The 17250-nt window shown below is 42.8% G+C and overlaps 1 protein-coding gene across 2 annotated transcripts in view; it reads right to left on the reverse strand.

Moving 5' to 3' along the window:
• The window catches only part of grip1 (glutamate receptor interacting protein 1), a 107213-nt gene that overhangs the window by 4944 nt on the left and 85019 nt on the right, over nt 1–17250 (reverse strand). The window contains exons 14-23 of one of the 2 annotated variants that reach the window (XM_028570437.1): nt 15837–15917; nt 15355–15424; nt 13806–13951; nt 11020–11164; nt 9797–9936; nt 9128–9331; nt 8872–9025; nt 5999–6037; nt 5089–5200; nt 1643–1753 (exon numbers count right to left, since the gene is read on the reverse strand). In XM_028570437.1, coding sequence (XP_028426238.1) covers nt 1643–1753; nt 5089–5200; nt 5999–6037; nt 8872–9025; nt 9128–9331; nt 9797–9936; nt 11020–11164; nt 13806–13951; nt 15355–15424; nt 15837–15917 — 1202 coding nt within the window. The remainder of the gene's footprint in view (nt 1–1642; nt 1754–5088; nt 5201–5998; nt 6038–8871; nt 9026–9127; nt 9332–9796; nt 9937–11019; nt 11165–13805; nt 13952–15354; nt 15425–15836; nt 15918–17250) is intronic. The other variant, XM_028570438.1, reaches the window with a different exon arrangement.

Below are 17250 nucleotides of genomic sequence, written 5' to 3' on the forward strand. Positions count from 1 at the left end.
GTGTGAATGCAGCGCTGCAGAGCACAGCTGTGTGTGTCTCCCTGCTGGGGGGGTCAGGGTTAGGTAGGGTCTCTGTATTCCCCGTCAACAAACGTATCGGGAGTTGTAAGTGGTTCTCTTTCCTAAAAGGAAACGCCTCGCAATCTTTGGCTGCACTCAGCGCATTGCAGCGTCATTTCTTAACCCTTGTGTTGTCTTCTCGTCTACCTTGAAAAAAAAAAAAAAACACTTATTTTTTGACACCTATTTTTCACAGTTTTTTTTTTTTACGTTACATTACTTGTCATTTAGCTGACGCTTTTATCCAAAGCGACTTACAATTCTTACAGATCAGAGGTCACACACCTCTGGAGCAACTAGGAGTTAAGTGTCTTGCTCAGGGACATATTGGTTGATGTATCGCAGTGGGAATCGAACCCAAATGTTTGGACAGACCTTCTCATTCAATGTGTTTCCTTTTTATTTTCATGACTATTTACATTGTAGATTCTCACTGAAGGCATCAAAACTATGAATGAACACATATGGAATTATGTACTTAACAAAAAAGTGTGAAATAACTGAAAACATGTCTTATATTTTAGATTCTTCAAAGTAGCCACCCTTTGCTTTTTTTGATAACTCTGCAAACCCTTGGTGTTCTCTCAATGAGCTTCATGAGGTAGTCACCTGAAATGGTTTTACCTTCACAGGTGTGCCTTGTCAGGGTTAATTAGTGGAATTTTTCCCTTATTAATAAAAAATGACAGTCTGGCTTTGAATTTCCGGAGAAAACAAACCCCATGTGATGCTGTTCGTCCAATCAGCTGCCGGTTTTCATTTCTTGGGCAACGATACAGATTAGCTCTGCCTGCTGTTGTAGAGATGTATTACGTCTCGTCTCGTCTTGTCTTTTTGGTCTGAGGAACTTTTTGGACCTCGGGGACGAGACTGATCATATCCACTGGCTTTTCCGCCGAGGGTCGGCTGTCTGGTTGGTGTGTAACCACTTTAATTCAACACAAGGCTCTGTCTCGCTCCCGTTGATTTCTATGCTTGATCCGTCCCAAACAGACAGTGAAACTGACTCGAATTGACCCGAATCAAATGACTAGTCACCCTCTAGTCCAGTGGTTCTCAAATGGGGGTACGTGTACCCCAAGGGGTACTTTGGAGGACGGCAGGGAGTACGTGAGCGCTTTTTTGTCGCTGTTTTTGAAGTTTGTCGCTTGTTGTCACTATTTTCGACCAGTTCTTGCCTTCCTTTCTTCCTTTTTTTCTACTGTCTTCTTTTTTTCTACAAGTTTGTCGAAGTTTTGTCGCTTTTTTTCAAAAAACAATTTATCAAGGTTTTTGTCACTGATTTCAAAGTTTGTCTTCCTCATTTCTACTGTTTTTTTTTACAGTCTGTCGCTGTTTTTGATACTATTTTCCATCTATACTTGCCTTACATCCTTCTTTCTACCGACTTTTTTTGGTTTTTACGTTTATTTTTTATTGCCTTTTTTTATCAGCATTTAAATGTTTTTCAGTTACATGGCTGTTGTTTGGTAAATCTATCGCTGGTCAGGGGGTACTTGGCTTAAAAACACAATTGAAAAGGGGTACATTATTGAAAAAAGTTTAAGAACCAGTGCTCTAGTCGGAGGCTAGTCCTGGTTACCTGTTGTTTGGAGTTGCTGCGCTCCTGGAAGCTCGCCTGGCGTCCCAGTGTGCTGCGCGAGGGGGCGGGGTCATGGTTCAGACTGAGGCTGGAGCCTGACATGATGGTTGCCTGGAGACAGCCAATGAAAAACATCAAATCAAATACACAGAGGTCAAAGGCATCCTTGGGATTTCGACTTTTGAGCCCAGCTGCCAAGATCACACCAGGATGGGACAGGTCTCTACGGACAGCATCTATTGTTTCTCTTACTGCTGTTTCTGACTTTCTATTTTTGGGATCTGTCGTTGTTTCTAAAGACAGCATCTACTGATGGGATCTATTGCTACTTCTGTTGACTAGATAGATATACAAAGAGATCTACTTGATGACAGCAGCTGTGTCTCAATTCAGGGGTCGCATCCTTCGAAGGACGCAGTCTACGAAAAGTGTTGCCAGTGTTGGGAAAGTTCACTTTCTACATGAACTAGTTCAAAGTTCAGTTCACACATTTTAAAATGAACTACTAGTTCAGTTCATAGATCATACTTCAACATGTTGAACTAAGTTCAAAGTTCCGAAAATTAACTTATTTCATAGTTCTTATTTTCCATACAGTACAGGCCAAAAGTTTGGACACACCTTCTCATTCAATGCGTTTCCTTTTTATTTTCATGACTATTTACATTGTAGATTCTCACTGAAGGCATCAAAACTATGAATGAACACATATGGAATTATGTACTTAACAAAAAAGTGTGAAATAACTGAAAACATGTCTTATATTTTAGATTCTTCAAAGTATTGAAAAGCTTTTTTATTAATAAGGGAACAAATTCCACTAATTAACCCTGACAAGGCACACCTGTGAAGGTAAAACCATTTCAGGTGACTACCTCATGAAGCTCATTGAGAGAACACCAAGGGTTTGCAGAGTTATCAAAAAAAGCAAAGGGTGACTACTTTGAAGAATCTAAAATATAAGACATGTTTTCAGTTATTTCACACTTTTTTGTTAAGTACATAATTCCATATGTGTTCATTCATAGTTTTGATGCCTTCAGTGAGAATCTACAATGTAAATAGTCATGAAAATAAAGAAACACATTGAATGAGAAGGTGTGTCCAAACTTTTGGCCTGTACTGTATGTTGCTTCAGTTTCAGGTTGGCTGTGGATAGGACTGAAGTGATGATTTTCTTTTTGAAAGTTTGCCCTGAAATGTCAGATTTTTCCATCCTCAGCGACCTCGTCATAAAGCTCGTTTAAAATGATCATACGAAGCCTCCATGCTGCTTCCTGTTTTGATGACTCATGTGGCGGTGAGACACTGGTGGCTGGTGTTGCCAGATTGGGTGTTTTCTCCGCTACATATGAAGGCCTGTTTACGGTGCGTTTTAGCCCTGGTTTTGGCCTGGAAGGCTCTGTTGAAATCTGGCGCCCTATTAGATGAAGTTAAAGCGTAACTCTCCTGCATCCTAGGGTATTTTTGTGAATGTACGTGAGTCAAACTTTAGTTTAAAAGCATAATTAGGACCGAATCGCCACTTTTAAGATTCTCCGTATTCTCGTTTTTGGGTCAAATGGCCTTTTGAATGGGAGTGGGAATGGGAATTTAAAAGATGCTGCCTCTGAATTGAGACCCAGCTAGACTCTGTCTTTAACCCAAGTCTTTCCACATCACTCAGCACTCCCCAGCCAATCAGAATCAAGGACTCATCAGACGCATGCATGACTCGACAGATCTGCTTCATGACTGGCAAAACAAACTTCCCATCAGGCCTTGCACAAGCTCTCCCCAGCATGCCTTGATCAAACTGCCATGCCCCGGTGCAACATGACTATGCCACGTGATTGGTCAGAAGCTGGGTGATGTCACTAAAATGTCACAATGACGTCACCATGGTCTGTGCAGCTTGTAGCTTGTGTGCTGCTGGGGTGCGGTTAGAGTCACATTCAAAAGACAGCTAACATGTCTGATGTTTGACAACGCTAAAAGTGTTTACAGTGACAGAGAGGAAAAGGAGAGAGGAGAGGGTAAAGGACAGAGGAGAGAGGACAGGAGGAGAGAGGAGAGAGGACAGGAGGAGAGAGGGGAAAGGAGAGATGAGAGAGGAGAGGAGGAGAGAGAAGAAAGGAGAGGAGAGGAGAGAGGACAGAAGGAGAAAAGAGAGAGGACAGGAGGAGAAAGGAGAGAGGACAGGAGGAGAGAGGAGAGAGGAGAGAGGAGAAAGGACGGGAGGAGGGAGTAGAGAGGAGAAAGGAGAGAGGAGAGAGGAGGGTGGAGAGAGGACAGGAGGAGAAATGAGAGAGGACAGGAGGAGAAAGGACAGGAGGAGAGAGGAGAAAAGAGAGAGGACAGCAGGAGAAAGGAGAGAGGAGAGAGGACAGAGGAGAGAGGACAGGAGGAGAAAGGACAGGAGGAGAGAGGAGAGAGAAGAGAGGACAAAGGAGAGAGGACAGAGGAGAGAGGAGAGAAGAGAGGGGAGAGAGGAGAAAGGAGAGAGGAGGGAGGAGGGAGGAGGGAGGAGAAGAGGAGAGTTAGTAGCTGGAGAGGAAGGAGGATACCAGAGTGAGGAGATGCGTCTCCTTTCCAGACTCCTGGAAGAGAAGGAGTCATGTCTCTTTTCAGCTTTAATTACTCAACGTTTACGGCTGCATTTCCAACATGAGAAGAATTTATACTACTGCTACTAGTACCTCTAAACTACTACTACTAGTACCTCTAAACTACTACTACTAGTACCTCTAAATTACTACTACTAGTACCTCTAAACTACTAATAGTACCTCTACTACTACTAGTACCTAAACTACTACTACTACTAGTACCTCTAAACTACTACTACTAGTACCTCTAAACTACTACTACACAATGTAGTGTCATTGTTTAGGAAGTGTTCATGGTTTACATCAAAATTGTTAAAAATAATGATTATTGTAATAATGAGATTTCAGCGGTGATACAAAATAGAGTTTAGCAGACTTTTTTTTCTGCTTGGGGGAGATGTGTTAACATTCAGAGTTTTATTTTTATTTTTATTAATTAGTTAAAGGGTCACTTCACCGATTATCATTAATATTTGTATCAGTAGAAACCAGCTAGTATTTTGGAAAGATCATCTTCCCTCCCTCATGTCCCCCTGATACGAGAGATAGATGTATTGTGTGTCTGGAAAAAAACCTCAGATGATGCAAAAATCGTCATTTTGCGTCATTGGAGGCTTTTTTTGAGTATTTTTTTCATATAATTCTTCGTAAATCTTTGCAATGTGTTTGAGAACGTGCATATCGTGTGTATCTTCGGTTGACCCAGACTAGAGCTGCTGTGAAAGTATTGAAAATCAGGTCTCGTATCTGCACTATTACCACAGTATTTCAAAAAAATATACCCAGCCCTACAAGTACTCCTACTCGTACTACTACTGCTACTATAAATATAACTCGTACGTCGAAGGGTTGTACTCACCTCCAGCTCTCTGAGGATGCCGCTCTGGCCGCAGGTCTCCAGGTCCTCCAGAGCCTGAGACCAGAAGTTCTCCTCCTGGTCCGGTTCTGTCCCATCATGCCCCACAGTGAACCTGGGGTCAAAGTGACAAAAGGTCAGCCAATCAGAGAGAAGACCGCGCGTGGTGAGCACACACACACACACACACACACACGTGCGCACATACACAGACACACACGTGCGCACATGCACGCACACACACACACACACACACACACACACACACACACACACACACACACACACACACACACACACACACACACACACACACACACACACACACACACACACACAAACAAACACACACAAACACACACACAGAGGAAACTGGGAATGAACACGTCATGCTGGTGAGAGCTGTGAGGAAACAAACACATCCAACAGGTGTATGTGTCAGTGAGGCAGGGGTCAGGGGTCACCATGTGTATGTGTCAATGAGGCAGGGGTCACCAGGTGTATGTGTCAGTGAGGCAGGGGTCAGAGGTCAGGGGTCACCAGGTGTATGTGTCAGTGAGGCAGGGGTCAGGGGTCACCAGGTGTATGTGTCAGTAAGGCAGGGGTCACCAGGTGTATGTGTCAGTGAGGCAGGGGTCAGGGGTCACCAGGTGTATGTGTCAATGAGGCAGGGGTCACCAGGTGTATGTGTCAGTAAGGCAGGGGTCACCAGGTGTATGTGTCAGTGAGGCAGGGGTCAGGGGTCACCAGGTGTATGTGTCAGTGAGGCAGGGTTCAGGGGTCACCAGGTGTATGTGTCAGTGAGGCAGGGGTCAGGGGTCACCAGGTGTATGTGTCAGTGAGGCAGGGGTCAGGGGTCACCAGGTGTATGTGTCAGTGAGGCAGGGGTCAGGGGTCAGGGGTCACCAGGTACCTGCTGTCATTGATTAGACCGCTGGGCAGACTACAGGCGCTGCAGACAGAGACACACCGCTGTTAGCTCGCTGCTAGCATGCTAGCAACCGCAACCGATTGGAACAAAAAGAGGAGCGCTAACACACCTGGTTTTATTCACGTTGCAGGCCAGCGCGTACTTTTGAGATCCTCGAGCAGAGGTCTTTTGTCTGTTCAAGTGGGAGTCAGACCTCGGAAAGATCTGCCCAAGGATATCAGCTCAGCTGAGTCAGCGGCCTCTTTTAAATCCCTCTTAAAACATACTCTTATCACAGAGCCTTTTCTGATTTTATTTGAGCTTGAACCTCCTTTGAACTGTCTTTTCAAAATGTCTTTTAGCAGTGCTTCAGCAGAAAAATGAACATATTTGCTTTCTCTGGCAATAAAGGACACCTGTCCTGACTTATGGCATGTCCTGCACAGGAGAAAACTCTCTCAGACGGTGTCCAAGAGGTCTGGACACACCCAGGTATGAGTTTGAAAGGGCAGACAATTAGGGGAGGCTGTCCTACCTCCCCCACCACCAGGCTACAGGGTCTCGTCCTGAACGATAGACTAGCAGAGTAAGTGTAATATGTTTACTAGCGATCACGTGCAGTCAGTGAATGGTTAATATGCTTTTATGTCCGTTTTGGTGAGCCCAGAGGGAAAATATGACATTTTAAAAGTAGCCTACATTTACTGTATCTAGCTAAGGGTAGTCTACAGAGAAAGTGTGATATTTGTGTATTAGTGCATGTCGGAGGATAGCGCTTCACACCGCGAGCGGGCACGTGCGCCACACGGCAGAAAAGGGAGAAAGAAAAGAGTCTGTCCGGAGTGACAGAGGGAAAATATTTCAGTCTGAACCGAAATTCGCGTTCTAATCCGGACTGAATACTACCGTTTGCGTAGGAACCGGTACCACAGTGGAACCGGGTTTTGGTACCCAACCCTCCTTCTGAGACGCTCCCGGTGTGGTATGGTTCGTGGCAGAGGCCAGAATAAAACCAGAACCAAAGCCGGTCCACTCCCTATCCAGCCCCATTGTACCGGATTTTGGTTGCAGTTCCACCCGAGTTCCACTGGGGGTGATCGCGGTCCAGTGCAAAATGAATGGGAGTCTATGGAGCTAGACGGCTAAATGTGTCTCTTTCGCCTGATTGTCGTTGAGAAACCTCAGATTTGATTGTAGATTTTGCAAGTTAACATGGCTTATAGGTCGAAAGTTGAATGAACGAGTACTTATGTCCTTTTGATTTCTTACAGGGTGAGTCGTTGTAGCCCATAACACGCTAGCATTCTGCTAATGAATGCTGATTGGTCAGTGAAGGACTGATTGCGATCGGAGCTCCAGCTTGACGGCATCCGAAGCAGAACCTGAACATCAGAGTGAATATTTCGGCGTGTTCTTTAAAACATTAGCAAACCTCTTTCTAGCGCGTATATTGACAGGGAGAGCCTAACCTGTCAGCTGTGTTGTCGATGCCTCGAGAGAACAAAGGAAGCGACTCCGAGCTCGCCGTAAAGCAGTATCTCCGGCCGTATATGTGTATGACGTCATTGACATTTTAAAAGGCTTTTTAGAACAAAAAAGCCACTTTAAAAAAAATCTAACACACAGCAGTGTGTATTTTCTTAGCCTCCCCTTTCGAATGCAACATTTAAATTACTAGACAAAAAATTATATCCTGAGAAAAGTGGGTTTTGAGGGGTATAGCTCCATAGAGTCCCATTCATTCTGCACTGGCCTGTGAGCGCCCCCTATATGGAACTCTGGTGGAACTGCAACCAGTTCAGAAGCCGGAAGTAACGAGGGAACTTCTTCCTATATTAGAAATTCTTTGCCAGAACGCAGCACAGACGAGCCCAGGGGGAAAATGGCTGTCAGTCATCCAGCCCGCAGTTTCATTTGTAATTTACTATAAAAGTGTGATTTGTATATTTTTTGGCATATGTCCATGTTTAATTCTTTTATTTGTAACTATCTGATTATATCGGATCAAGCCTTTTCCTGCCCAGTTGGTTTTAAAATCTCTATCCGTTTGTCACTTTTTTTTTGACGTTTTTGTCGATTGTTTTGGACATTTTTATCACTTTTTTGTCACTTTTTTAACATCCACTCTTTCAGAAATATTACCACTATTATGTTGGCAACACTTTATAACAGGGGTCTTCAACATTTTTTTAAGCCAAGGACCCCTTAACTAAAAGAAAGATGGAGCAGGGACCCCCTACTACATATATTGTCTTAAATGAAGTTGCATATTAAACTGGGCCTACAATAATGAGTAGGGTGGCCTTAAGCCTTTATACAATAGCTTAGTATTCTATGCAAAACAAAGGTAGGCCTACCAAAAAAAGAGTAGGCCTACCTTTTTTTGCATAGAATACTAAGCTATTACAGTAAAATAGCCTAATAATTGTTGCCATTATTTTATAAATCAGGTGTTAATGTTACATGTGGCACAGTAAATCCTCAGGATTAACTGTATCTGTCGGTGGCTACCTTAGTGACTACCTTACCTATAGGCCAGTAAGCCTGTCATTAGTGAGGATTTATATTTGCTAATAATAAGTTGGATTCATGTTAATACTTTTTTTAAATTAACAATTATTTGGAGGGCCCCATGCAGTGACTCTGAGGACCCCTTAGGGGTACCAGACCACATGTTGAAGATCCCTGCTATATAAGAACCATAACTAATTAACTTTCAATTAACCATTTATTAGTGATGGTTATTATAAAGTGTTTGATGTTCTCTTTACGTGTCTTTAAAAGTTACTTTAAACATTTTACACATTTCCTTTCACTCTGCTGCTGAATCATCGTACAGAAATTAGAAATTCATTTTCATTCTCTGTCTCTCTCACCCTCCGAGAGGCGGGCGGTCCCAGTCGTCGTCGCTCAGGCCGAGATCTGACAGCGGATTGGCTCTCTGGCGAGTGGAGGACGATGATTGGCTGTTGGGTGTCTTGGCGTTGCGCCACTCGTGGAAACTGTACGGAGACGACTGAAAGGGTGGAGCTTCACACATAGACATATATTTTATTACTACAGTCAGTAGTCTTCTTAATACTTAATACCTCAGATGGTCAAAGGTCAAAGGTCAGAGGTTGAGGGTCCTACCCGGGGAGGTAAAGCTGCTGTCCATGTTGGATCCGTCCCAGGACTCCACAGCGCTGTCCACAGACGGCAGCGTGCTGAACGCTCGCTGGTTTGACAGAGGCGCGACCATGACAACAGGCTCGTCCACCCCGTCCTGGTGCTCGTGGACAAGCCCCGCCCCCAGCCCCAGGCCTGGACCAATCACACACGACTTTGGGCTTGACACTAAAGAGCGATAAAACATTCTTATTGCTTAGAAAACCAAAGATTTTATTTAGCTTTTTGCCCGTTTGTCGCCTCAGTTTGAAAGCTGGTTGTTTTTAGCCTATACTTGTTTACATTTTGGCAAATTATCTTAATTAAAAGTAGCTATCAGCATCTCCAGTTTGCAGTGTACTCATGAATGTACGGACAACTATCACCGGATTATTTTGATGCTGAAGAAAGGTAAAAACCTGATGATTCTCAGGCAAGTTCTGCAGTTATAAGGAGCGTTCTTTTTCCTATCATTTCTAAGCATATTTCTTGTTGTTAATTTACGGTGAACATCGGAGATAACGATGTCCCCGGAAAGTGTAAGTTAAACTCATTAGGAAAATGTGTGTGTGTGTGTGTGTGTGTGTGTGTGCGTGTGTGCATACGTACACTGTGTAAACGTGTCTATAAGTGTGTGTGTGTGTGTGTACGTACACTCTCCCTGCTTCTTGATCTTCAGTGTGACCGTCTCTCCTGCTTGTTGCAGCAGGCTGATGGCTTCGCTCAGAGGTTTCCCTTTCAGACTGCTGCTGTTGATCGCCAGAATACGATCGCCTACATGGATCGCACCGGTCCTACAGCAAACACACACACACACACACACACACACACACACACACACACACACACACACACACACACACACACACACTTTGCACATATTTTTCATACCGTGGACATTTGCACATCTGTTTTAAACACTGTGCAGCTCTTTTCATTTAAAAACATATACAGTATATTTCACATATTGTTTATTGTAAATTTCTATTTAATATTTATGATACTTCATTTTTGCAGTACATTATAAAAAACTAATACTGATAATACTAATAAAAACTAAACTAATACTAAAGATTTTTAAACAATAAAAGCTAAATGGTAACGAGCAAACACACTCGGGAATCCAACTGAAACCAAACTGAGTTGAAAACAGAAATGAAAGCTATGATAACTGCTCTAATCCATTAGAAAAATACAAATATTAAGTAGATTTAGTAAATTAATATTAAAATTTGGCGACATAAAAAAATAAAATATAAGATATTCATAAAAAAATTACATTAATAACATGTTATTGAAGTCTTATTTGTTATTAACAGCAGAGGGCGACATTCTCCCCTCCACACCTGTCACTGTTTATTACCTTTATCACTCATTCTTACAGCAGGAGAACTGATCAGACTGTTCAAGATCAACAGAAAACAGAAGACAGACAGTTTTTAAAGTTTTTAAAATAAAGTAATTAGGTGCCTTCGAAATGTCACTTTTACCATTTTAAATGTTTATTATTTTAATCAGTTAAAGACCTCATATTATGCTCATTTTCAGGTTCATAAGTGTATTTTAAGGCTGTACCAGAATAGGATTACATGGTTTAATTTTCAAAAACCCCATATTTATGTTGTGCTGAACATTGCTGCAGCTCCTCTTTTCACCCTGTGTGTTGAGCTCTCTGTTTTAGCTACAGAGTGAGACATCTCGCTTCTGTTCCATCTTTGTTGGGAGTCACACATGTGCAGTACTTACAGTAGGTAAGGTGCCACCCTGTATTTCACGGCATACGCTGTTTGAGCATATGACAAATAAAACCTTTGACTCTTGAGCGTATACTCGGAGGATTAACGGGGGGGTGTAATGTAAGAAGAGCGAGCGCGTACCTCTCGGCCAGCCCTCCCTTGCTCAGCGAGGAGATGATGATGGGGTCAAAGGGCTCCTCGGTGCCGGAGATGGTGATTCCCAGCGGGCCTCCGTACCTCTGCAGCTCCACCGTGTAGATGATGCTGCCAGACACTTCTTGTTCATCTGAAACGTTCAATAAAGATTCATTCAACATCAGGGGCCAATGCTGAGTAACTGTGAGCGCACTGCATGATGGGACAGATGCTGGATAAATGAAAGCAAGACTTATTAATAGGTCTGGGTAAAATGTTTGATACCTGCATGGAGTTTAACTGCAGGAGAGCTTGGAGTGGAAGGTAGCTCCTAGCTTAATAAAACATGCGATTGTTCTGTAAAGTACTTGTAGAGACAATAAAATCTGAGAGTCTCGGGCGCCCGGATAGCTCAGCTGGTAGAGCGGGCGCCCATATATAGAGGTTTACTCCTCGACACTGGGGCCCGGGTTTGACTCGAACCTGCAGCCCTTTGCTGCATGTCGTTCCCCCCTCTCTCTCCCTTTCATTTCTTCAGCTGTCCTGTCAATAAATGCCTAAAAATGCCCAAAAATGTTAAATCCAGGCCCTTGCAGATTTAGATCTGGCCCGTATATATCAATTTGGGTTCACAATAAATTTTGGCCCTCCTAGTTGTGCACCAAACTGAAAAAAAAAAGCAAAATTTGGCAGATTTGCCGACTCTGTGACTCAGAAATTCCCCCAGGAGCAACAGAGAGAGAGTTTAATATTCAGGCTGAGAAACAGGTTGTTGTTAAAAAAAGATGTATCATTGTTTTTGCTTGATTTGCTAAATTCTATGATGGCTAAGGAACTCCCTTGATGGCTTTTGTAGGGCTTCATGTCAACAAAAAGCGTACAAAAATGTTGGAAAAAGAAGGGGACAAATGTCTGAGAAAGCCACTAAAACAACAAAAATGAGGAAAAAAAGCTACCAAAATGTAAAAAAAAAATAAAGACTCTACGTGTCTGGCCATTGGTGTGATTTTCATTTTTTGGGAAAATGAGTGTGACCCCCCTGGTATAGGGGCTGCAATGCAACAAATGTTCGCCGTCAGTTTCCGGCTGTTTTTGGCCACTGACAGGTTCAGATATGCAGGTTTATGGAAAGGATCCCTACAGAGATAGACCTTTTAGTTAAAGAGTGAGATCCTTTGTATGTACAGTATGTGTGTGTGTGTGTGTGTGTGTGTGTGTGTGTGTGTGTGTGTGTGTGTGTGTGTGTGTGTGTGTGTGTGTGTGTGTGTATAGGCTATATAAATGCCTGTGTAGGAGCCACATATTGTATGTTGTTTATGGTCTCATTTATGTTGTTTGCTGATTATTAAATTGTAGGTGGTGGGCGTTTTTATTGCAGTTTAGGCGGAAATGATAAGATGTTTGTTTGCTTCACCTGTTCACCTGTTGGGTTTTTTGGGCTTTGACAGAGAGGGGGAGCCTGGGAGCGATACGCTTTCTGATGACCGACGCACTAACGCACTTATTTCGACTCACAAAGTAACTTTACATTTGGTAACTGCAGTGCTAGTTGTACTTTATGAGTGGAGGAATAAATCATTGCAATACAACCTGGAGCGCGTCACAGTGTGTTTACACATCTCTCAGTGTTTGGTCCCTCGCGGCAGCCCTTTGTTGGACTGCTTACAGCCGCAACAGCGTGTATAGAGCCAGCATATCTCCACATGTAAATGGGTGATTTAAGGGTTTATTTCAACCAAACCAGAGTGGTGATTGTTGGAACAGTGGAAACATGAACCGAGACGGCTTTTTGAAAACACTTTTAGTGGACCTAAATTGAAGGTTCGCAATTGTCCATCAACGTTATATTGCAGCTTGTTTTTGCCGCTGCCAACTACCGGTACAGTGTTCTTGCTCAATATAGGACCGATTTCTAAAATTGATGTTTCCATCAGTCACACACAAACACAAGGGGAAAATAGGCTCCAGGTTGAAAAATACAGAAGTCACCCTTCAACATTAGTACTTCAAACTTCAAACTTCATACCCGAGCCAGAACGCAGCACAGACGTGCCCAGTGGGAAATAGTTTCCAAGTGTCTCGAGCTGGTGTACAGTAAACTGGATGTTCTTATTGTCATAGTATACGGGCTAAAAGGGCTGTTTTTGGCCAGTGAAAGGTTCAGATTGTCTGACAACTTATGGAAAGGATCCCTACAGACTCCGTTGTCTCTTTTAAAAAGGATCTGAAAACATGTTTATTTAGGAAAGCTTTTGGTTGATGGGTTTTCACTAGTGTCACTTTAATTTTACATATGTATATACATTTTTATATTGTTTGTTTTACCTATTCTTGTGTACAGCACTGTGAAACTGTGCACTGTGCACTGTGAAAAGCACTTTATAAATACATTTTACTTACTTACTACAGAGACCTTTTTGTTACAGAGTAAGATCCTTTGTATGTGTCTGTGTGTGTGTGTGTGTATATATATATATATGCATGTATAGAACCAACATTTTTTCCCATGTAAGTGGGTGAATTAAGGGTTTATTTCAACCCTTAATTAGTGATTGTTGGAACAGTGGATAGAGCTTTTTGAAAACACTTTCAGTGGACCTAAATTGAAGGTCCACAATTGTCCATCAACGTTAGATTACAGCTTGTTTCAATGTTCTCGCTCAATACAGGACCGATTCCTAAAATTGGTGTTTCCATCAGTCACACACAAACACATGGGGAAAATAGGTTCCAGGTTGAAAAATACAGAAGTTACCCTCCAACATCAGTACTTCATACTTCGAACTTCATACCCGAGTTGTCTTCGTCTTTTCGGATCTTCAGTTTGACGAGCTCCTCGCACTGCTGGAGGATCTGAACAGCTTCCTCCATGGAGCAGTTCTCCACCCGGATGTTATCGATGGCCAGCAGCTTGTCTCCGAGCTCCAACGTTCCCGTCCTGAAAAAACAACAAAAAATAAACAAAAACACCAAAACATGAACACGGAAACATTCGCTAACGGTTAGAATGTGTGTATGTGTGTTCCCTCACTGTGAAAAAAAATGTATATGCAGTAAAACAGATGCTACCTTCTGACAGAAGCTCTTACTGTACCTCACATTTTCTGCTTCACACTTCAAAACACATGACCTACAAAACACACACACACACACACACACACACACACGCACGCACACAGGCATGCATGCACGCGCACACGCACACAGGCACACGCACATGCACACACACACACACACACACACACACACACACACACACACACACACACACAGGCACACAGTCACACACACACAGGCACACAAAGTCACACACAGGCACACACACACAGGCACACACACACACACACAGGCACACACACACAGGTACACACAGTCACACACACACACACACACAGGCATATACACACACACAGGCATGCACGCACGCGCACACGCAAACAGGCACACACAGTCACACACAGGCATGCACGCATGCACACAGGCAGGCACACACACACACACACACACACACACACACACACACACACACACACAGGCACACACAGTCACACACACACACAGGCACACACACACAGTCACAGTCACACACACACACACACACAGGCATGCACTCACGTATATACACACACAAACACACACACATGCACGCACACACACGCAGATACATAGGCACACACACAGACACACAGGCACACACACAGGCACACAGGCACACACACAGGCAGGCACACATATATACACACACACACACACACACACACAGGCAGGCACACATACAAGCACGCACGCACGCACACACACACACACACACACACACACACACACACACACACACACACACACACACACACACACACACACACACACACACACACACACACACACACACACACACACACACTCACTGACCTGGACTATTGGCCTAATTAACCGACTACAGACAGCTGACCGAGCTCCAACACAGCTGACGCTCTACGGTTGGCAGCAGCTCGAGGATTAACTTTCTACCTTCTGATTGGCTGATTCCATCCGGTGAAAACACGGACCAAAAGCAGCTTCACGGTAAAAATCGGTGTGTCTGCGGAGCCGAGCTGCGGCTAACGTTTGCTTAGCTCGTTTCGCTGATAACTTAAGATCCAGACGTCCACGACTAAAATCCTTCATTCGGTTTCAAATATAGAGTTTAAAATGTGGCTTAAAACTGGATCTAAGAAGTCAGTTTATCACGCTGACGCATGTAGGCAAACACATTTAAAAATAAAATGACAGATTTCTCTGGGTTGGAACAATCTAAGTACACAACTCAACAACATGTGTGTGTGTGTGTGTGTGTGTGTGTACCTGTGTGCGACGCTGCCCTTCTTGATGTCAGAGATGATCAAAGGATCACCTGGTTTCCTGTTGGACGGAGCTGCAGACAGACAGACAGACAGACAGACAGACAAACAGAGAGACAGAGAGACAGACAGAGAGACAGACAGACAGAGAGACAGACAGAGAGATAGACAGACACAGACAGATAGGCAGACAGACAGACAGACGGGTTACAGATGATGTCACACAGAGAGAGAAGTTGAAACAGGAAACAGTAAAGGATTCAGTTTGTTGACTCCACTGCTCGAGATAATCATTAAATGTTAAAAAGGAAATCAAAGCTGTTCATTTGTTACTGAACCAACAAATGTGTCTCACAACATGAGGAGAATATATTAAGATGAAATCATTCATCATGTGCACATGATGTAACACCAAGTTAAAGATCAAATGAAATGACTAAACTATAATGTGCATATTAATGAGCCCTCTTCCCAGTCTTTACTCACAGCTGATGGTGATTCCCAGCTCCACTCCTGGCTTCTTTGGGAGCTTCACGTGGAACGTTCCTGAACTGGGAATGACCGACTCTGAGAGACACAGCACCAGACGGAGATGGAGAGTTATTGTTTCTCCTGGTTTTTCCTTTCAATAATACAGTTAATAACACAGGAACAAGACACCGAAACTCTCAGAGTCTCAAAGAGTCTATTTTAAACTTTTAGTCATTTTGTGTCCCTTTGTTATTGTTTTTATCATCTCTTTGAGGTCATTTTTAGTGTCTATGAGGTCAGTTTTAGTCTCTTTATGGTCATTTTGCATCTCTTTGTGATCATTTTGCATCTCTTTGTGGTCAATTTTGCATCTCTTTGTGGTCATTTTGCATCTCTTTGTGATCATTTTGCATCTCTTTGTGATCATTTTGCATCTCTTTGTGGTTATTTTGCATCTCTTTGTGGTCATTTTTAGTCTCTTTGAGGTCATTTTGCGTCTCTTTGTGAGGATTCTGCATCTCTTTGTGGTCATTTTGCGTCTCTTTTGTGGTCATTTTGCATCTCTTTGTGATCATTTTGCATCTCTTTGTGGTCATTTTGCATCTCTTTGTGATAATTTTGCATCTCTTTGTGGTCATTTTGCATCTCTTTGTGGTCATTTTGCATCTCTTTGTGGTCATTTTGCATCTCTTTGTGATCATTTTGCATCTCTTTGTGGTCATTTTGCATCAATTTGTGGTTATTTGCATCTCTTTGTGGTCATTTTTAGTCTCTTTGAGGTCATTTTAAGTCTCTTCGTGATAATTTTGCATCTAGTTTTAGTTGTTTTACTTTTCTCTGTGGTGTTTTTTTTGTCTATTTCGGTCGTTTAGCTCCTCCTTGTAGTCATTTTGTGATTGTTTAGCTTTTCTCTGTAGTATTTTTTGCATCTCTGTGTTGTTTTGCATCTATTTTTTTGTCCTTATGCATCTTTTTTTCACAGCTTTTTTTTTTCTGAGACATTTTGTGAGTCAGATACAGATATACTTCTGGTCATATAGATGCTTCTGTCAGTGGATGTGTATACTGTGATTAGTATCAGTGATATCTCATACAGTAACTCCTTCACTGTGACTGAGTGACTCATTAATGACAACATGTTTTAAGCAGCTCAGGCGTAGGTGGATGTTTGTGTTTCTGTTTGAGTCCGATACGTTACAGGGAGACACCAGAGAAGAAGAAGTAAACACAGACTGTCAATCTGAAACAGGACAACACAGACACCAGACTGCGGGTTTGTCTCACAGCAGTTTCAGTTCATTAACAAAAACTAAGACATAAAATGCCAAAATAGGCCGAAATGTTCACGTTAAGAACGAGAAATCAAATCAAAACTTTAAAAACAAAAACTTTTGACAAATCTTTGCGCGTGTGTCTCAAAAGATAAACT

This window comes from Perca flavescens, chromosome 23, assembly GCF_004354835.1.
Source record: "Perca flavescens isolate YP-PL-M2 chromosome 23, PFLA_1.0, whole genome shotgun sequence".
NCBI lineage: Eukaryota > Metazoa > Chordata > Actinopteri > Perciformes > Percidae > Perca > Perca flavescens.